At 37.2% G+C, this 21,994-nt stretch overlaps 1 protein-coding gene across 6 annotated transcripts in view; it reads right to left on the bottom strand.

Moving 5' to 3' along the window:
- LOC111438661 overlaps window positions 1-17,520 on the bottom strand; it is a 30,412-nt gene extending 12,892 nt beyond the window's left edge. For 2 of the 6 annotated variants that reach the window (XM_023076532.1, XM_023076536.1), the window contains exons 1-8: window positions 17,390-17,520; window positions 17,108-17,267; window positions 16,156-16,265; window positions 4,172-4,337; window positions 3,962-4,062; window positions 3,800-3,872; window positions 3,568-3,703; window positions 642-802 (exon numbers count right to left, since the gene is read on the bottom strand). In XM_023076532.1, the coding sequence (XP_022932300.1) occupies window positions 642-802; window positions 3,568-3,703; window positions 3,800-3,872; window positions 3,962-4,062; window positions 4,172-4,337; window positions 16,156-16,265; window positions 17,108-17,240 (880 nt within the window). In that variant the 5' untranslated portion in view covers window positions 17,241-17,267; window positions 17,390-17,520. Of the gene's footprint in view, window positions 1-641; window positions 803-3,567; window positions 3,704-3,799; window positions 3,873-3,961; window positions 4,063-4,171; window positions 4,338-16,155; window positions 16,266-17,107; window positions 17,300-17,389 lie in introns of those variants that run through there. The other 4 variants (XM_023076533.1, XM_023076534.1, XM_023076535.1 and 1 more) reach the window with 4 other exon arrangements.
- Between the last annotated feature and the right edge of the window lie 4,474 nt (window positions 17,521-21,994).

The raw sequence follows: 21,994 nt of genomic DNA, 5'->3' as shown, positions 1-21,994 counted from the left end.
AATATAAGAAAATTAAAACAATTAGTACAACAAATACATAAAAGGAATGATATTTGTCTTGATTGGGTTGTCTTCATATTCCCTTGTAAGTTTCATTTTTCTGCTTTCTTCTCACCCAACGAGATTTTTTTAATCAATTTTTGTTTCTTCTAGGCATTAATGAAAAATTTGTTTCTTGTTCCAAAATTGAACGATCACGGACACTTTGGGCAAAAAGCAAATAGAAGGAGAAGGAGAAGGAGAAGAAGAAGAAGAAAAAGAAGATAATAAACAAACTAATGATTGTCACAATCAAAACAATCGATATCGATTACTGGAGGCAAAATGAGCATACCATAAGCCATATAACTTCCACCAAAGGAAGAAGCAACTAAAGAAACAACAAAGATGGAATAAGAATATTCATACCAAAAAACTTTAAATGTTTTAAAAAAATGCATAGAGCACCAGAAAAACTTTAGTCAACTCTTGTATCGAATAATAAACAAAAAGTATTAAAGAAAAAAGCCCAACTGCTTATATTAAAAAATAATAAGAACTCAAGTAGTAATTGACCTCAACAAAAAACCAATATTAATTCAACAAATCAACAATATGTATCCTAATAATAGATTTCTGTTGAAATCATTCAATAATATCACCTGCAGGCTCAAAAAAATTTGCTTGCGTGGGAGGTCTATTTGGATTCAGAATGACTCGTGTTTTCCAAACTTGGAGGTTACCATCCTTGGAGAGACTTACAAGTAACCGCAACATTGGTAACCAAGCAACTGAAGTAATTGGCTGAGAACCTACTTGCGTACTGAAATTCCAATGAAAAAGAAGACTGTTACGATATTTTCCAAGGTTTAAAAGGAAAACTACTTAAAGTGATTAATGCAATAAATGACATCTACTCTTGAAGAGACTAAAAAAAACCCAATGGATCCAGACATTTCAAGCAAAGATGAACATTCAAATTACTGTAGTCTGAGGGCTAGTTGAGACTCTAGCTATAGAAGGCTAGGTAAAGTAACAACTTTATTTATACAACCTGGAAAATTAAAAGTGGCTTCTCCCCAAAACATCGAGCAGAATTATGTTCATATATACATATACAAACTATTAGGGAGCTTGTATCCTAACAGTATGTTCTGTACCTATCTTCTCCTCAAAACATCATGTAGGTTAGGTCTTTTTGATGTCTTTCCTAATTTGTGGCTAGGATATCTTCTCCTCAAAACATCATTTAGGATAGGATATCTTTGTTTTCTTTGAGCATTAGACCATGTCAAGGGGATAAAGGCGAATGTCAGGGCAGTTAAGAGCCGAATCCGATTCTGAATCCTAACTTGAACCTTAGATATAGTTTTTACTATGTTCATGATGTTAGTACCAGCCATATGACCTAGCAGTCTATCAAAAGGAGTGCTTAAGGTTCAGGACTTCCGCTTTGTATTGTGTGTAGAAAAGGAAGTGGACAGCCTAATCGGATCCACTCTCCTTAAACCCGTCTTGAAAGGGACGAGGGACCACATTTAGTACATAAGCCAAAACTTAGCCAAAAGACTGGTCAAGGCCTCAAGACTTAGAATCCCAGATCAAAACCTTTACATATATGCCTTATCATCATGTTAGAGTGTGGAATCTCAATTGCACCTTAGAGTGTGGAATCTTAACTGCCCCTATAGATACAAAGAGCTTACAAGTAGGCAACTTACGGAGTATTTTATACTCACTCTAGTTCTTTACTGTTTTTTAGATGATGACTAGATGTTGGTCGAGGCGAGAGCGGTCTAGAGCAAGAGGCCATAGAGATAGTCTAGGTTAGAATGTCTCCTCTGATTTTTGTACACTTTTGTCCCAGTCTTGTCTTTTAAGTATCGTTCCCTCTTTTGAATTTAAACTCAAATATATGTACTTTTGTATGTTTTTATTATGTTTTCAATGTTCAGCGTCCTCTTTTTAAAAGCGAAAAATTTTACCATATCTTCAGAACTCTTCCACGTCAGTCCACGTCGCGATCCATGTTTGGAGTAGCTCAAAAATCAAGTTGTGACACCTTGCAACCCTTTCCCTTGAGAAATTTAAATGTAAGTATTTTGCTTCTCTTGAAAAATTAATTTGGGCGAAATAGAATCATCACTTGCAATCTAGTTTTTTTTTTTTAGCGAAAATCAGTGGGCAAGGATTTCTTTTAATCATTTCCAATAAGGGTTGTAACTTAGACTCTAATAGTTGGAACCATTTTGTTTATAGTTTTGGATGAGTTTCAGATTGATCGAATAAGGGTAAGAACAAGTTAGCAACTCTCCTAAGCACCCTTTGGGTTTTTCATAGTGTTGAATTAAGTTTAGGATCATTGAGACTTGAGTTTAATTTCAGAAATTTATTTTAGATTGATCTGAGAATATTTGGTTGAGCCAACTGTGATTTTTTTTTACCTTGAATTGCCGATCGGCCAAATGACTTTAAAACACTAAGTGCTAGATTGAGATTCTACTAGAAACACTTAAGAGCTAGATTGGGATTCTTTTAATGATATACTTCACCTTGTCAAACCGTTTTTATACAATAGAAAAAATATTTTTTTGCCAAGCAGTTTTTGTATGATAGCTCGAGTGTCTTTTATGTGATGACGGATGAGGATTTTATAAATGATGTTTATGAAAGTTTCATAACTTAACATGATGAGTATGTAGTGGGATCTCACTTATAGCATGATTGATATGATAGTCGGTGGCAACTACCCCTCCAACCATAACTGATGTGTGCATCCCACATTTACCAGAATTTATGAACAACACAGATTTACAATTCATATCTAGTAACCTAGTACACTGAAGCTCTGCTCCACTAACTGGATGTCAACTAACCATCAGTTGGGGTAAGTCTATAGAGGAGTTTGCTATACCGAGTAGTTGGGAGAGGCTATTGTAGGATGAGGTTAATTTGTGCACTAAGATGACCATAACAAAACATTTACATAATAATCAGTTTTAAGTTCCACCCGTTAAAGTCATCCACTTCATGTTGCATGTCTGTCACTGCATAGTGTCACAATCCATAGAATGATTATCCTCTAAGTAAGTCATCGAGGACGATGACTAGTTTAAGTGGGAAGAATGTCACAACCTAACAACCTAACTATGAAGAGAGTAGTAATGAGCCCCTAGAGGTCTTAGAAAGTTCTAGTTGGATTGTTAGAACGTGAACTTCTTTCATATCTAGTACTTAAACTGCACATGCCCCATTAAACCCTTACAAGATGCAGAGATGAGCAATCCTGTCAGAACCCCCAGAGTTATGCTTAATGGCAGAACCAAACTAAAGATCCAACAATGATACAGTTAAGATATTCAGGGAATTAGAACTATGTTCACTAAACATAACAAACTCCTTTAGGATCAAGTAATATTGTAACTACTTAGAGTTAGAACTTCTAGAGTACCAATTTAAATATGTCGCTAGCAATAATGTCAAGAATAAATAAGCTACTTCTTATTGATGCACCAGAAGATGGCCAAATCTAATCAATTTGTTGGCATGTAAATCATGCAAATGGAACATGTAAACATAATGACTTACATTCCAATCATACTAGGTTTATCAGTTGAAACGTCCCAAGCCAAAAGTGTACCCCTACGGTCACCAACAAAAATCCACTCCAGCGTTGGATGAAATGCAAATGCTCCAGCACCAATGAGTTTTATAGTGTTGTCAACTGAGTGCAAAATGACATTAAAACATTTGTTACTTTCATAAATACAATATGCACCATACTAACAAAGAAAAAAGGAAAAATCTACTATCATCTCACGTTGCAGAGTATAATGAACAGCGTAAGTATGAATGTTATATGCTCGAATCAAACCATCAGCATAAGCAACGTACTGTATGGGAAAGAAGAACAGAACCTTAGAGTATCATATAAGACAAAAGAAGAAGATATTTAAAACTTAGTGAAGGATACAAATATTACCAATAGAGGTAGGCGAGGATGGCATGCAAGATTCACAATAGGTTTCTTCAAGTCGGTCTTAATTTTTGTTGGTGTCCTACCCCCTTCAACCGTCCCAACAACTACCATGTAGCAACAAATATTCGACAGTTACACAGGCAATGAGTCTTAACAAGATAAAAAGGCATAATCCCAAAGAATATGAAAATTTATTAATTGATAGTAGCTGACCTGTCACGCTCATTCTTTTGTGGAATCCAAAAAACACAACAGGTTGTAGGGGTGTCAAAGCAAGATGTACTTCTGTATTAGAGGAAATCTGTTCCATCTTCTTTTCAGGAGAATGCAAGACACAAGTTTGCTCTGAGTCAAAGTCACAAGATCTAATTGTGCAATCCTACAAAAGGGAAGGTACGATATAGATGAACTAGGGTTAAACAATTTCCTACATAACGTGCATTCATACTTCTTTACAGTATTTCTACTACAAATCCCGTCCACCAGCTATATACGTAGTGAATCAGGAATAGATACTGTAATATCCAGATTTGTACAAAAAAAAAGAAGGAAAGAAAAAGAAGAAAAGAGGAAAAAAAGAAAGAGGTTAGTAACATTACGCGGAGGACATCACTGGAAGTCAGCAGAGGGTCAGCATGACCGTACAGTCAACGGTCAGTTTCCTTGACCTCATCCCTCTTTTATGGTTTTTTAAGCCTTCCGGAGTTTGTTTTTCGAGTTGTTTTCACCAAATTTATTCTTTTGACTTAATTTAGGGTATATTTGAGGAATCTTGAAGACCCGAACTAAGCCTAAGAAGTCAACAACTAAGTAAGTCACCATTTGGGTTTTTAACAAGAAATACTTGTAGGAATCGATTAGGACTCGAACATATGGACTGTTAGCATGATTTATGAATGAATTAAGCATGAAAATGGATAGCTAAGTCTATAGAATTATGGATTTTGATCCGTTTAGCTAGAATCCATGTTTTAGAACTTCCAATATGCAAAAATTGACTATGAAGGATTTAAATGCTTCATTAGGACTATGGCATGCTATGATTTGTCGTACCTTGCTCAATATGCATGTATATTGTGCGGAGATGTATGGTTTATGAATTAATGCCACTTATGCCCCTAGAAGTATGTAAGGAGGCTAGAATACCTATACATGTTAGGAGGCTAGAATACCTATACATGCCCTGATTGACTCATGGACTAAATGTTATGTGCCTTAGAAAATATGCATGATTTGTTAGCGAGTTGTAGCCTATTTTTACTTTTCCTTGGTCCTTCAGCCACATTTAGGGTCCGTTATGATATCATGGATCGACTAGATCTATGCAAGGACGGTTAGGGTGCAACCTTTAATCATGAACTCACCTCAACGGGTAAAGGTCTACTTAGCCTATAGGAATGTGATGTTACCCACTTAGTCTGTGGCACGCCAGAGAGTACTACTGAAGGAGCTCTGGTTGTGCCGAGTGGGGAGCTGGCCTTGCACTATTCTAGCCTAGAATGGCGTAAGAATAGGGAGCATTGACAGGTGCCATTAGGGGAGCTTCCGGCTAGTGCTTAGTAGTAGGCACATATGGAGTTATAGGTAGATTGAGAGGTCACCTATTACGAGCAACGACTCCTCCGTACCTATTAAACTTCCTTAGAGCTCGAGACATTACGAGGCACCCCGACTTATGCGCAGAAAGCTCAATGACCTGATGAACCTTGAAAAGTATGAAGCGAGAGGCTAAGTACACCTTGAAACCTTAATACAACCCGATGGGTGACTTATAATAGTTAGTATGGTATATGAATCCTACCGGCCTGAGAGTGCTAGATGTGAACCTTAAGAGTCTAAAAGGGCTACATATGAATCTTAATCTGAGAGGGCTAGATATGAACTTTAAGAGTCTGAGACGGCTAGATTTGAACTCAAGTCATGGAATTAGCCAATTATAGGACTATGATCCAGCACACAGCTTAAGAAACATTGAGTATGAGAAGTTTCGATGAGAGCCTACAAGTAGATGCCTATTGAGTATTCTTATACTCATTTGTTGCTATTCTTTGTTTATAGATGGGTCATAAATCATTGTCCAACAACGGGACCACACAAAGCTGTGTGGCTACAGGGGGAACCTCTATATCAAGCTTTTATCTTGGTTTTAATATTATTTTAATGCCGCTTTCTTGAAACTTGTGTTATTTTATAAATTGATTTCTCTCGACCTCGCGACCACGTTTTATACTTTTAACACTTTTTATGTTAGTTTACTATTTAAGCTTGGCTTAATTTTCTTATATTCCTCGTTTTACAAAATTGCAAAATTTTACCGCTCTTTTTACCCTTGAGTCCACATGGCAATTCGTAAACAGTTTTTCCTAGATAGACAGCCTTGAAAAGCAGATCGTTACAGATTGGTACCAGAGCCCTAGGTTGATTAAGTCCTATAGACTGTTTCTCCTGGATTGGGAATCGTTTGGGTCCCTACAACTCAACTCATAGCCACACCTCACCTTGATAGATATGTAAGTAGTAAGTAGTAAGTAGTAAGTAGTAAATACAATCTAACTCCAATTGAATCGCATGCACATGTTGGTTAAGTTTATGAACCTAATTAGGTTAAACTTTGGTTGGACTATCTAGTAACCAGACTACTGAATGAGGTTACATTATGGACCCTAGAACTTGAAGAGGTTCTTCACGTAGTAGCAGAGGAGGTAAGGCCCCGACCGGGTCCAATCCTATCCGTGACTCCTCATAAGCAAATGCATGCCAAGGACTAGTGTTCGAGCAAATAGATTCCCCAGCTTCCGCCATGGTAAGGATGCCATGACGCTACAATCTCTTACCAAGGCCATTGTGGCAAAACACGGAAAGGGAAACAGTGAGAACAACGTTAGAATGTCCTGGAGGTCAAGATATCTAAGAGACTTTTGCAAGCATGACCCACCGACATTTGACGAGAAGAACATAACCACAGCTCATCAAGTAAGAGAGGATAAGAATATCATGAGCGGGTAATGTCATTGCTCAAGATAGGGGAAAATGAGACAAAGATTAGGCTAGAGAGGACTATGCTTAAGGAAAGTTTCGGGATTTAGATTGCCTCGGAAAGAGCACCAAAAGGTGAAAAGTTCCGATAGCCCAAAAATAGCTATAAGGAACGGAGTGGGTCCAGCAACATCATTGCGGTCTAAGAAAGGGCTTAGGACAATGAGGGTTCAACAAGCAAGCCCTATTGGGAGGGCGTGAGCGAGTGAGGATTCAGCGCCCCAAGAGAATACTTGAGGATACAGCCACAAGAAAATTGAGATAATTGTGTCTAGGCTTGTTAAGAACTACGTGGAGATGCACCATGAACCCAGACATGCAAGGTGATGTAAGATTTGAAAGGAAAAGAAAAGCAGATTGTAAGTCCTTAGAATCTCAATTACGAATGTAGCGAAGGCAACTAAATGGAACACCATTACTTCATGACCAGGACCATAGTGGCCAGAACCGGTGCCTATGTGGAACATGGCACAAGGGAGAGTTAGAGAATAGGGCGCCCGTACTAGAAAACGGGTAACTTGACTAATCGCCGAAAATCCTTGAATAAGTGGAGTGGAATAGAGTGGACGTTCAAGTTTCACCACGTCTAAAGGATGGAACCCGACTAAAGAAAATAGAGACCTAGGGTCTCGTGGTAAAGAAAACCATCCTAGCTTGGATAGCTAGTAGTAGATAGACCAAGTTTGATTGTGCGACATGGAATAGTGGTATCGCTTGAGGCAATCCCTATCATTAGAGGCAGAGCCTACCCCTTCTAAAGTACCATAACGAAGGTCATGCTAGAAGATAAGCACGACGATGAATATAGGAGTGTAAGAGAACAATCATAAAGCAAGGTACCTAAAGTTGTGAGTAAGGTATGGATTGTCAGTTTTGCCACTAAAGTGGAATGACGGGTCGACATGTGAGTTCAAGGCATGGCAAGCAGACACTCTCCGATGCGAGTCTCGAGAAAAACAAGATATCAGCTAGTGACTAGCTAGAACGACTTCGGTTGAAGCCAAAAGACTTGAGTATAATTGCTTGCATGCCCTAAACCCGATGGTTCAACTGCATAATATTCCCCATAAGTTGGGAAGTATGAGCTTGAGACAAAAAAGACATCACATGGGCATTATAGAGAATATCCTTGAGGACTCGTTCGAGACATAGAAATGGACACGGTTAAAGTGAAACAATGCCCTATGATTAGGCAGAATGCCCAAGGCGGTCTAGGAAAGAAACAAGGGTCACATATCCTTGCTAAGCGAAATTAAAGAATCAATGCCCCATGATAATTCAAAGTCCAAATGTCATCCTCACGCTTCATGATAAGGGATTGATATGTGTCTCAAGTCGTACCTTCTTCTTCATCTTATTCTCAAGATCTGGATAACCAAACATTTTAGTCACTTTGGGTTTCACATTGTGTCCGCTTAACGGTTAGTTAGCCCCACATTGTGCCAAACCTTAGAAAATCTGTTCAGATCCTAAATATCTTTTAGTTGTCCTAGGTCTCAAGATGTTGAAATACTTTCAAAGTTGTAACGATTCAGATTTTTATTCCAAAAATGATATGACAATATATTAATTACAGCATTTATTCTCGCCGGAAAATGCGTGATTTTCGGCGAGACAATTATTGCCATAATTGGAAACGTTCATAGACCCTTAATCTCTCTATGCACAACTTTTCAGCATCCCTTGAACCGATTTTCTTCCGAACTTATCTCCTGTGTCTGAGTGTGTTTGAGAGAGCAGAAAACCGAGAGTTTTTGAAAGGGAAAGTGATACCAACTGGCCCCTACGCAAGGATGATACGCACAAATCAAGAAATGGTCCAAATTTTCAATGTAACGATTCAGATTTTTGTCCAAAAATGATATGATAATATATTAATTACAACATTTATTCTCGCCGGAAAATGCGTGGTTTCCGGCGAGACAATTATTGTCATAATTGGAAACATTCATATACCCTTTATATTTCTCTATGCACAACTTTTCAGCATCCCTTCAAACGATTTTTCTTCTGAACTTATCTCCGGTGTTTGAGTGTATTTGAGAGCAGAAAATCGAGAGTTTTCGAAAGGGAAATCCCAAACACACACAGACACAGGAGATAAGTTCAGAAGAAAAATTGTTTCAAGGTATGCTAAAAAGTTGTGCATAGAGAGATATAAAGGGTCTATGAACATTTCCAATTATGACAATAATTGTCTCGCCGGAAATCACGCATTTTCCGTGAGAATAAATGTTGTAGTTAACATATTATCATATCATTTTTTGAATAAAAATCTGAATCGTTACATTGAAATTTTGGACCATTTCTTGATTTGTGCGTGTCATCCTTGCACAGGGGCCCGAACGTGCACGCAGCCCGCGGTTCTCGCCTGGAATGTGGGCTAGAGTAGAGGCTAAGACAGAAGGTTGTTGGGTCGTGATTATACGAATGCGAGGAGAGAACCCACTCGATCCAAAAACTCATCTTCCTTACCCGAAAAACAACGAAAACCCTAATCGCAAAAACCTTCCTTATCGTTCACCGACGAACGCATAGCGATTCCGATGCCGACTCCCTTGCTTCCACCTCGGTTTTCCTCTGATGACTTGCGCAATAACACCACACCAGCTTTCGATTCGGAACCCCAAAAAATCAACGTTGGCCCACAGATCTTCGCACGAAAATCCACTCGATTTCACTTTCGACAACGGTCAATTTTTTGCTCTCTCAAACACATTCAGACACAGGAGATAAGTAGAAAGAAAAATCGTTTCAAGGGATGCTGAAACGTTGCGCATTGAGAGATATAAAGGGTCTATGAACGTTACCAATTATGGCAATAATTGTCTTGCTAGAAATCACGCATTTTCTGGCGAGTATAAATGCTGTAATTAATATATTATCATATCATTTTTGGAATAAAAATCTGAATCGTTACAGAAGTCTTCTTTTTTCACACAACAAACCTTGCTAAGTGAAATTAAAGATCGTGACAAGGGTCACGTATCACCGAACCCTAATGAGAGTCATGAAGCCTAAAGGGGGATCAAGCATCACTCATCACTCAGGTCTCTATCAACTTCATAGGAATATTATTAGGGATATATTTGCAATTAATTAGAGAGTTTGTTATGCTATTTGGTTATAAATAGAGGGAGTGGGAAAGGAGAAATGAAAGCATTGATTTGGTTGGATTAAGGCTCGAGTGATATCAAGGGAGGGAGGACCCAATAGTTCTCTTTGTTCATAAGATCCTTAAGGGGGTGATCTAAGACATCCTACAAGATGGGCCCAGTTTTATTGTCTGGTTTCCCATGAAATATTAGAGAACTATTTTAGGCCATTACGGTTGGGTCCATGTTTTATTAGAACTGACCACCAACATATGAGTAGAACAATCAATGTCTCCATGTGTTAGTTAGGGTCGAGGTAGACAATCCTGATTTAAGGCAGGTCATGAGCAAATATCCCATTTTTTAAAAGAAATCAATCCTGAGATTTTGCTTTTTATTGCTATATGTTTGTATGTAGATCAAATCCCAACATAGAAGAGCTTTCCTAAGTATTTCTAATATTCACACCCTTGCAAAGGCAAGATTGTGGGGCAAGAATAACAATAGAATTCAGAGAACCGATTAAAAATTTGTAGTGATGAATTGATTTTTCTGCTTGCATGTCTTTTCAATGTCATTAAAAGGAGTACCCGAGTATGTTTTATTTATTTTCAAGCATCTTTCTATTTTTTAATTTTTCAAGCCTTGTTCTTAAATAATAGCTCTGATCGGTAAGTGTGTAGAACTTCGAATCATTACTTCAAGCAGCCTCCAGATGCTTTCTATACATTTTTTAAAGAAGAACCGCCAACGGACAAAGAAGGGAAAGCAATGATAGAGGAGGAAAACCATTTAGTAGTGATTTTCTTAGGGCTGAAGAGCTTGAGTAAACTAAACCACTACCCCAACCACAAACATCAAGAGTGATGAGGAAATAGTGATGAGAAATGCCTATATACCAGAAAAATGGTGAAGTCTATTAAGTAAAAAAATGTGCATTCATCTAATTGCCTCAAAAGCAAACTCCTTTGATGGTAGTTCGGTTAGCAAAAAAACAATGAAGGGAGCTTGTGAAAATGTGAGGATAATGACAAAGATCTGGTTGGAGGTGAAGATAAAGAGAAATAAGGGCCAAAAGTTACTCCATGAAACTAATTTCTTGGCATGTAAAACGGATTGGAGCAGCGCAGAAAAGACATCTGGTGAAAAACATTATGCTTAAGAATAGTCTAGATGTAGATATTCTCTAAAAGACAAAGTTAGATGGTCTATGGGAGGACTTATTTGTTATAGGGGTTCACAATGAACCCAACAACCTGAACCGACCCAACCCGAATTATAAGGCATGGGTTGGGTTAGATAGGTTTTTGGGTTGGGTTAGATAACAAGTCTCAACCTTTCTTTTAAAAGTTTTCATTATGAGTTCTATTTATTTAAGTTGAATTTATTAAATCTTTTTTGTTGTGTTTACTGCTGAGATTTCATGTAAAAGTAGAGAGTTATTGGGAGAGCATTGAAATTTCCACATTACACAAAAAGGAAGGCCAAAAAGTAGAAATTTAAAATGGATTAAGAATTGTTGGTACGTTACAATTCTTGCTTGTTGTTGTGATTATATTGATGAAGAATTTATTCGTTTGAATGATTATGGACAGATTTGTGTTTGTTTGTGAACTTTTAATATCTTTTATTTAAGATTGTATTGAATGACTATGTAGTGTGGATAAATAAAAGAAATTTTTAAAAAAAATTTAACAATCCGACAACCCAACCCAACCCGAAAATAGAAGGTTGGGTAGAGTTGGGTTGTGAAACAATTTTGGGTTGGGTTAGGTTACCAATCTAATCAACCCAAATTTTTGGGCTGGTCCAAAAAATTTCCTCAACCCAACCTACCCGACCCATGTGCACCCCTAATTTGATCAAATGTGTGGTGTATTGGAGGACTTTAACACAATATAGTGGCTATCTCAGAAATTTAATGGGAGAAGTGATGGGGTATGATGGCCTTTAATTGGCCAATTGAAGACCTCAAGCAATAAGGTCCCGAACAAGGTAACTTCAAAATTCTAGTAACATTCTTCCCTTCCTTTGGTTCACGATCCTTGTTGTACTCGATATTCCTTTCGACAATGATAAATTCACATGGTCCAATAGCAAGGGCCTATTTCTACCCGAATTGATAGGCTATTCATATTTTGAAGTTAGAATGAGTGTTACAAGAAGATGTCTGTCACGAGGCTTTCACATATGACATCTAACCACTTCCCTCTTCTCCTTAGCTTCCGTTATCAAAAATAGGGTCCTTCCTATCAACTTCAAAAACATTTGACTGGATATCCTGATTTGTCCAAGAATGTGAAGGAATGGTGGAATGCTATGAACATTATTGGGTGGCCAGGAAATCGCTTAAAAAATTAGCAGCTCAATGACCACCTAAAAAGATGGAACAAAGAAGTCCTTAAGAAGATTGAGGATGGGAAAAAGAAAGTGCATAGGAGAATGACGATTTAAATTATATGGAAGACAGGCTTAATTGAACTCAAAATTGTTAGAAAGTATGATTCACTCAAGTTAGCGCTTACGGAGATAACTTTAAAGGAGCAAAGGATGTGGAACTAAAAGTATTAAATTCAGTGGCCTAAAGAGGGTGATTAAATACGAGTTTCTTCCACAAATGGACTACGTCTAGAAGAAATAAAGCCTTCATCTCCTTAATAGAAGATGGTAAAGCAAATATCCTTACTAAGAAAGGAGAAAGCAAGAGTTTGTTAGCTTATTCCAAATATTGTAAACTAAGATGAAAGGAAGAGATTTGTGATTTAACGTGTGAATTGGGTTTCAATGAACTCATACACAAGAGAATAGTTGGAAACCCCTTCCAAGAAGAAGAGGTTTTTAAATCTAAGATGATCCTTGACAACCTCATGTTTCACAGTTCGGATGACATGACTAATGAGTTTGGAGGAGTGACATAGCGGTGTAGCAAGATTTTTTTTTTTTTTTTTTTTTTTAAATGGTGTAAAAAAACAAATTAACTAATGACACCTATATTTGCCTCATCCTGAAGAAGTTAAAAACCAATAAGGTGTGTGAAGATAGACTAATAAGCCTATTTTCTTCCCAAGCTGATTGCTAAGGTGCTAACGAAGCATAGGAAGAAAGTTTTACCACGCATAATTGAAGACACACAGAACAGTATTTGTGGAGGGAAGGTAGATCCTTGATACAATTTTAGTTGGCTCGAAAGTGGTTGGAGAGAACCGAGTTAAGAAGAAAGAGGGTTTCCTCCTTCCGTTAGACATTGAAAAGGCATGATAAGGTGGATTGGCTATATTTTGATGTCATCCTCGAGATGGAGAAAGTGCATAGGCGGCCATATGGAGAATACCAATTCTCGATTTTTCTCCATGGTAAACCAAGAGGGAAGATTTTTGCTGGTAGAGGGATTAGACAAGGGGAGCCCAATATCCCCTTTGTTTACAATTGTTGACAATTCCTTGAGTCAATTTTCGTCATTGTTTTGGAAAAAGGATTCTTCAAGGTCTTCAAGTGGGCAGACTGCAAATGATGCTAACTCACCTTCAATTTGTTGACGATGCCCTCATTTTCTATCCAAACAATGAGGGGGTCTCACGAATAGGAGGGCTTTCTTGGCTATGTTTTGGAGAGCTGCTGGATTGCCTTTAAATGACTCAAAAACTCCCATCACAGGCCTAAATATCAACAGGGATGAGGTTAATCAGCAGACTTCTTCCATGGGATGCAAGGTTGAGGAGCTCCCTATTACGTATGTGGGCATCCCTTTGGGGGGAAATTACAATACAACTGGCTCTGTGACAATCTAATGGATAGTTTAGAGCAAGGCTCCATAAATGGAAGAAAATTACCCTTTCAGAGAAGATGGCTCACACTTGCGGTTGTCCACCATAAGCAGTCTTCCTATCTGCAAGTGATGATCATGCGGAACTTCTAGAATGGTGGTGCCTATGGGGGTGGACTGCGTTGCCTTTGCAATATCTTGGCTTGGAATAGGCTCCTTGACATAAAGAAGTCATGCTCTACTTCTAAAATGGCTATCGAGATTTTTGCAAGAAGATTGTGCTCTTTGGAGGAAGGTGGTCTGTAGTATCTATGGGTGAGAGCCTTTAGGGTGGGTGTCCCTTCCACCAAAAAGTGCTGCAAAAGGAGGACTTTAGGTTGAAATAGCTAAAAGCAGTATCCTATTCTTCAATTTCATGAACTTCAAGGCTAATAATGGAGCCCAATCAAATTTCTGGTCAGTGTTTCCAGTTCCTAAGGGTGCTCGCTTAGAAATGCAACACCTGCAGGAGACAAGAATTCTAACAATATCCCAAAAGACATCCATACTAGCTTCCTCTCCTCAAAATATTCCTTCTTCTTCTTCTTCTTCTTCTTCTTCTTCTTTTTTCTTTTTTTCTTTTTTGTCTCTGGAATCAAATACTCCACCAGAGGAGCTATCATCCAATTTGGACCAAAAAGTCTTCACTTAACCACTGAAGTGAATTCCTTAAATGAGTTGGAAGGGGAATGGGCCAAGCTTTCATTTCAGCTGCCAGCTTTGCTTCATCGGATCGAGAGGACATTTGATGTAGGACTTTGAAGAAGTATGGTCTCTTTTTTTCCAGCTCATTGACGAAGAAGCTGGCATCTGCTGGAAACCTTACGAATATTTTTTTTTTATCAACAGATTTGGAATTGTAATTGCCTCAAAAATGTATAGTTTTTTTCGTTGGAAGATTAACCACGCTTGAATTAATACTTATGATACGCTCCAACTAAGATCTCCTTGGTTACCTATCTCACCAAGTTGTTGTCGCCTTTTCTGAAAGAACCTGAGTCTCAAATTCATTTGTTCAGCAACTGCCCGTTTGCCTACTTATCTACAAAAATCTTTTGGCTTGACTATTACAAAACCAAGGGATATCTTCACTCTCCTCCATCTATCTCTCAGCGGACATCCGTTCAAGAAAGACAAAAGATTTTGTGGAGCAACTTCATTAACCTTTGGTAAAAAAGAAAATAAATGCTTGAATCTTCTCAGATAAACACCATAACATCAATATTTTTATTAATTCTTCTTCTTTTCTAGCTTTATCTTGAAGATCATCTCCTCAATTTTGTAACTATAGTTTATCTATACTCATTTCTCGTTAATTATTCTCTGATAGGATTTCCTTTTGCAATATATTTCAGCAACCAATGAAATTGTTTTTATTCCTATAAAAAGATGAGTTAGAAGGAAGCATCCCAGACATTATTTGGGAAGCACTAGCCAACATTAAAGATGTTGGAAAGATTGCACTAGCAAAAGACAGTAAAAGAACAAGTAAAGAAGAGATCCAACTAATTCTCCTCACTAATACTGCAATACATATTATTCTGACAACAACTAAAATATGAGATTACGAAAAGGGCTCTGTTTGTTAAGAATACAAGATAAAGATATGCCTTAAATACAAGCCAAAATTAAGCCTAGCTATAGACCATAACTACCACAGGACTTAGGTTTCTCTCGAGCCAAAATTTCAATAAAATAACAAAAAAGAATGTTGCACACCAAAAGGGCTCATCCCTTGTTTGTTGTCCCAATATAGTGACTGGAAGTAAACCTCTGTCTATATCAAGTGGCATAATCTATTCAAGTCAAACACACACCAAAAATCTCAAAAAGAATGTTCCAAGGCAAATTTACTAACTCACATTCCCCACAAAACATGATTCAAGTCCCCAATGGTGTATTTGCACAAGACATCATTGCAACCCCAATACCAAAGAAGAGTACCTATAAATATGGTCATTAATCCACATGACAAGCAAAAAGGGCATCTGTCACCTAACAACAAAAAAAAAACTTCAACCCAACCGAATAAAACCTAGCTCGTGATTACAAACAGGTTGTGTAACCGGTGCCTACAAGGCGGCATTACACCTATCAACCTTCCAAACTTCCTCACACAATATCTTCACCTCTCTAACAAAACTACTATGTCTATTCTTTCATTTTGTCAATAAAAATTGGTTTCATGTAAAAATATAATATTTGGGAAAAAAGGAAAAATAAAAAACTCGAGTGTTCAAAAATATCATATATAATGGACCAACCTCGAGCATTGCTATCACAGCATGCCCACTTGTGGGGCTATAAGACATGCGAACAACTCGAGCACCAATGTCAATGGAAGAGATCTTGCAACCAGTTAATGCATCACATTCTGTGGCCAAAAAAGTAACGTGAAAAAACATCATTCAAAAAGGTTAAACTGCATAACCAGAAAGAAATAGGCATTAATAAGAAATGCTTTTCAAAAACTGATTAATAAGATTGCCAGATACTAAGTTTATAACAATATGGCCATTAATTATGACGCTTACCCATCCTTCAGGAACAGTGTCAAAAACTAGTTTTCCATTTAAGTGAGACAAGCACAAAAAAGAGATCGAGCAGAGGCCTGACTCATAGGTAAAATGGCATTTTTGCCAATTTCAGCTGGGAAGGGCTAAATAGCAAGTATAAGTCTACAACCACGTTACAGCTTGGGAATTTTTTTTTGTAACTATTCTCTTGGTGATATTTTAACTAATTGGGAGGTTTCTTGTAACCCCAATTAGCCCTTTGTAAATTTAATTACGAAATCCGTTCTCTGTTTCTCTTCCCAAAAAAAAAAAACTCGACTACAACCATATGAACCCTAGTAATGATCGGACCACTCAAGTCCCTAACATGGCTTCGAGCATTGTATCATGACTTATAAGATCACAGAATAACAGCAAAATAGTCCACGAGAAAGACTACGCAATTCTCTCAAGCTCCCCTCCTTCCACTCTGAATTTTCATCATCAAACATTTCCATACTTGAAATTTAGAAAGAATAATCAGCACGTTTCATAGGTCAGCAGCCTATAACATTTGATGAGTATTCTTATCATAAGAACGTTTACCAATTATAGTAAGATCCAGAATTAAACCAGTCAATTGGCGTGAGATAGAAAAATAGAGAGAACCGATCCAAATGAAATAGTTCACAAGGGAAATGAAGCAGAAATAATTACTGACCGACGATGTAAGTCCCAATGGCGACGGCAACGAGTGCCTGATGGGAATGAAATGCGGCAGCATGAGGTTGCAATGGTTTGAGACCTCTTCCTACATGTCGTAGATCCAGATGGTGAATCGTGTTCCACTCCATTTTTCTACCGAGATTTCAACCTTCCAGCTTCCGCGTCAGATAAACATAGGCGAGTCTAACTCGAATTCAAAAATAAAATCAAATTGGATCAAGAAGAATAACGAAAGCAATAACGTTAGATCTTTAATGCGGCATGATTCAAATGGTACCTGCTGAATGAACAATCGATCTGCTTTGGTTTATTCAACTCTGTCTCTGTCTTTGCGCCTGGAACTCGAAGGAAATGAAGAAACAGAACACGCTCTCGAATGAGTTAGACCGATCGGAAGGTCGCTAACATGCAATATTTCTATAAAAATTTATAATTATATATAATTAGATCTTTTAAAAATAATAAATAAAATTCTTATATTTATATTATATTCGGCATTTTAATTTTTTTTTAATGTTTTATTGATTTTTTTACGATATTATAAAAATGTTAATTCACGGCTTCTTTCATTTCGTGTAAGCCTCAAGAATAGATTAAATTTTTAAAAAAAATAAAATTAAAGCATCAAATAAATGAGTAAGAACTCTACTTTTATAGAAATCGAAGTTCCACGTTAAGGTGGTAGTTGACTTAGAGAAGCTCTTGGAACAATATGAAAATGAATTTTCGATCATATTTAATATAATATTAATAAAATATTTTATTGTATAATTAATCTATTTAAATGTCATTCAAATTTAAATATATATTTTATATTTTAATATTTAAATATAAACATAATAAATATATTTCTTTTCGAAATCTCTAAATATTAAATTAAATATTCAAATTTGTCTTTCAACAAGTGGATTTTATGAACCTATAAATTAATTTCCAATAACATTTAATGAACTAAACTCTTTAATTAATCAATTAATGGTCATTTCACTCTAAATCTCTACTTAAACTCTTGTGCAGCGTAGGACCAGTTGTGTCCATAAATCTAAAATCTATAGTTAAACTCTTATGGTGCGTAGGACAAATTGTGTCCATGTATATGATTACTACAGGCAAAGCAACACACTCGTTCTACTACAAATGATTTGATTCAAATCATTCGTATGGAGACAATGAGTGAGGATATTCTATATAATGAGTTTGTATAAGACTGAACCATGAAATATTTATAATTGAGGAAATCAATATTTTACAAAATAATCATATGTGACTAAATATTAATCTTGAGCGGGTTATAAACTCTTTATGAGAGATTTATCCCTTGATTTGAATGGGTGAGAGTGACTTTTACAGCCCAACGAGATAAGGAGCCATGAACATAATCTTATGAGATGAAATCCACTTCTTTCCATATAGGGTGAGACTGGCTTTTTTTGTAGCCGGACATGATTTCGGAACTCGAACAATAGGGCTACACCTTCTCAGTAGCTAAAGAGAGATTTAATTTATAGTTGAATCATAAACAAATGATTCTAATCAATAATTCTTAGGTAAAAGATGTAATTACCTGGGTAAGACAAACTTTTGACCCGTTATAATTAGAAACAATTTGTAATGGATGGTCTTGTCTCTAAGAAGTATATCCACCAACACAACTTGTCCTGTAGTGAAGTAGCACAAATATCTAACCATTCTTAAATTTACTATGCTATGTGAATCAATTTATAGCACCAAATAATGGATGTTAGATTCTTAACTTTGGAATCTCATTTATCTATATTTTATTATACATTTAATGCACATTGAAGTGTATCAATGAATATGGGAGTTATGTCGAATCTGTTGGGATTTATGTCCTAAAGCTTCGTAATTAATTATTTAGTTTTTAACAATAATTTATATTATTTTATTTGTAATTTAATTGTTATCCATGGTATGAAAATCCAAGGTTATTAATGTAATCTTGAACAGTATATGGTTGACATACAAGAGGATCGTTTTCAAGTAATAACCTAAGGAGTCTATAGTATATGGATAAGGTTGGGTGACTTTTCCTAGCAACACTATTGATACGACTCACTTTGTAATCGTTACAAATGAGTTGATCCAAATCATTCATGTGGAGACATGTAAGTGAGGGTATCCTATACAATGAGTTTGTATAAGACTAGACCAAGAAATATTTAATCTCTCTTTATAAATCCGTTAATTGAGAAGATTAATATTTCACATGATGATCATATGCGACTCGATCTTAATCTTGAGTGAGTTATGAACTCCTGCCTGTGAAGGCTTGTTTTTAATTTACATGGGTGAGAATGGCTCTTTTAGCCGATTCAATATGCCTACTATTTTGGAGACTTGACCAAATAAGGAGTTGGGAACATAATATCGATGGAATTCACTCCTTTCCATATAAAGAAGGAAAGTAGATGAGTTGTTCTCTTAAAGTACTAATCTCAGGACTTGAACAATGGGCTCCACCCTCTCATTGGCTCAAGAAGGACTTGGTTTATGATTGGATCATAGACAAATTATTCATTAGAGAATAAGTGGTATTAAGGTGGAAATTTGAATGACATTCAAATTAGTTAAATATATTATGATTTCTTATAATATCTAAATATGATTTGTATAAGGTATAATATCCTAATATATTAAATATGCAAATATATTATTTGGCAAATATTCTCCGAGAGTCCCTATAAATAGGACCCTCGGGTTGAGCCAAAGATACATCAATCTCAACCACTTTCTCTAGAGAATGAAATTACATCTCCAGAGAATTCTCGAAACTCTCTCTCCAATCCCTCCAGAGAATTCTCGAAACTCTTTCTCCAATCCCTTTAGGATTTTATTTCAAGAGGCTCTCACAATACATCCTCTCCCACTTTCTCCTAGAGAATGAAATTACATCTCTAGAGAATTTTTCTCCAATCCCTTTGGAATTTTCTTTCAAGAGGCTCCCACAAGCCTTGACCTTGTGTTCGAGTCATAGTAATCTTTCTCCAATCCCTTTGGAATTTTCTTTCAAGAGGCTCCCACACGCCTTGACTTTGTGTTCGAGTCATAGTGTTAAGGATAGTTGACCGTTCACTATAAGGCAAATATCTAGATATTTGCCTTACATTATGGGTTACCATATTTGCAGGCAAATATATTGCATTCATTTATTATTCTTTCCTTTTATTACTATTTCCATAATATTTGTAATTTACCATATTTCTGTATCCTGAAAATGATTATAAATAAGAGAACTCTCACCCCCATTTACGTATGGTGATTCAGCAAACATTCACATGGTATCAGAGCCCTTTCGGTTTAACAACCCTGATCCTTTCTTCTCTATGGCTTCCGAATCTTCTTATCATCTTCTTCCTTTCAATACTCTAATCCATATGATCACCATCAAACTTTCCTCCTCCAATTATCTTCTTTGGAAAAGCCAACTTCTCCCTCTCCTTGAGAGTCAAGACATGCTGGGCTATGTCGATGGAACTATGGTTCCACCACCTCGCTTTGAACCAGAAACCTCTTCAACACTCAACCCCAAATATTTGGCATGGAGAGCAGCCGATCAACGACTTCTCTGTCTCCTGCTCTCCTCTCTCACTGAGGAAGCCATGGCTGTTGTCGTTGGTCTCCCTACTGCACGTGATGTTTGGCTTGCGTTGGAAACTACGTTCAGCCATCAGTCGAAAGCTCGTGAACTGAGACTCAAGGATGACTTGCAGTTGATGAAACGTGGCACCAAACCTGTTGCTGAGTATGCCCGTGCCTTCAAAAAAATTTGTGACCAACTTCATGCCATTGGCAGACCGGTCGAGGACATTGATAAAGTGCACTGGTTCCTTCGTGGACTCGGCACCGAATTTTCAGCTTTTTCTACTGCTCAGATGGCTCTTACCTCTATCCCCTGTTTTGCAGATTTAGTCTCTAAAGCTGAAAGTTTTGAGTTGTTTCAGCTCTCCCTTGAGTCCTCTAACTCCACTTCTACAGCATTCACAATCACTAATCGTGGTCGCACCCATGGAAGTCACCCTGCTTTCTTTACCAACCAGCGAGGTCGTTCTTATTCTCACAAAAACAACTCTTCTAATCGAGGACGAACCCACTCAAGTCAAGGTCGTCGACCACCTCACTGCCAAATATGCCGCAAAGAGGGCCATTATGCTGACCGCTGCAACCAACGGTATGTTCGACCTAATTCTTCTCATGCTCACCTTGCTGAAGCCTTTAACACGTCATGTTCTATTGCTGGACCCGATACTGCTGATTGGTTTCTGGACACTGGAGCTTCGGCCCATATGACTGCCGACCCATCTATTTTGGATCAGTCTAAAAATTACACGGGTAAGGACTCTGTGATTGTAGGAAACGGTGCATCCCTACCCATTACCCACACCGGTACTCTTTCTCCTGTTCCAAATATTCACTTGTTAGATGTCTTGGTTGTCCCTCACCTCACTAAAAATCTTCTTTCCATAAGTAAATTAACGTCTGATTTTCCACTCTCCGTTACATTTACTAATAATCTTATTACTATCCAGAATCGTCAAATAGGAAGGGTGGTGGCAACCGGTAAAAGAGATGGAGGGCTATATGTGCTGGAGCGCGACAACTCTGCTTTTATTTCAGCCCTTAGAAGCAAATCTTTACGTACTTCATATGATTTATGGCATGCTCGTCTAGGTCATGTGAATCATTCTGTTATTTCTTTTTTAAATAGAAAAGGTCATCTTTCTCTTACGTCTTTATTGCCTTCTCCATCATTATGTTATACCTGTCAGCTTGCGAAAAGCCATCGATTGCCTTATTCCCGCAATGAACGTAGATCGTCTCATGTGTTAGATCTTATTCATTGTGATCTTTGGGGTCCTTCTCC

The sequence above is a fragment of the Cucurbita moschata genome, unplaced genomic scaffold (assembly GCF_002738365.1).
Source record: "Cucurbita moschata cultivar Rifu unplaced genomic scaffold, Cmos_1.0 Cmo_Scf00080, whole genome shotgun sequence".
NCBI classification, from domain to species: Eukaryota; Viridiplantae; Streptophyta; class Magnoliopsida; order Cucurbitales; family Cucurbitaceae; genus Cucurbita; species Cucurbita moschata.
The sequence above is the reverse complement of the archived record's forward strand: the minus strand, read 5'-3'. Positions and strand labels throughout refer to the sequence as shown.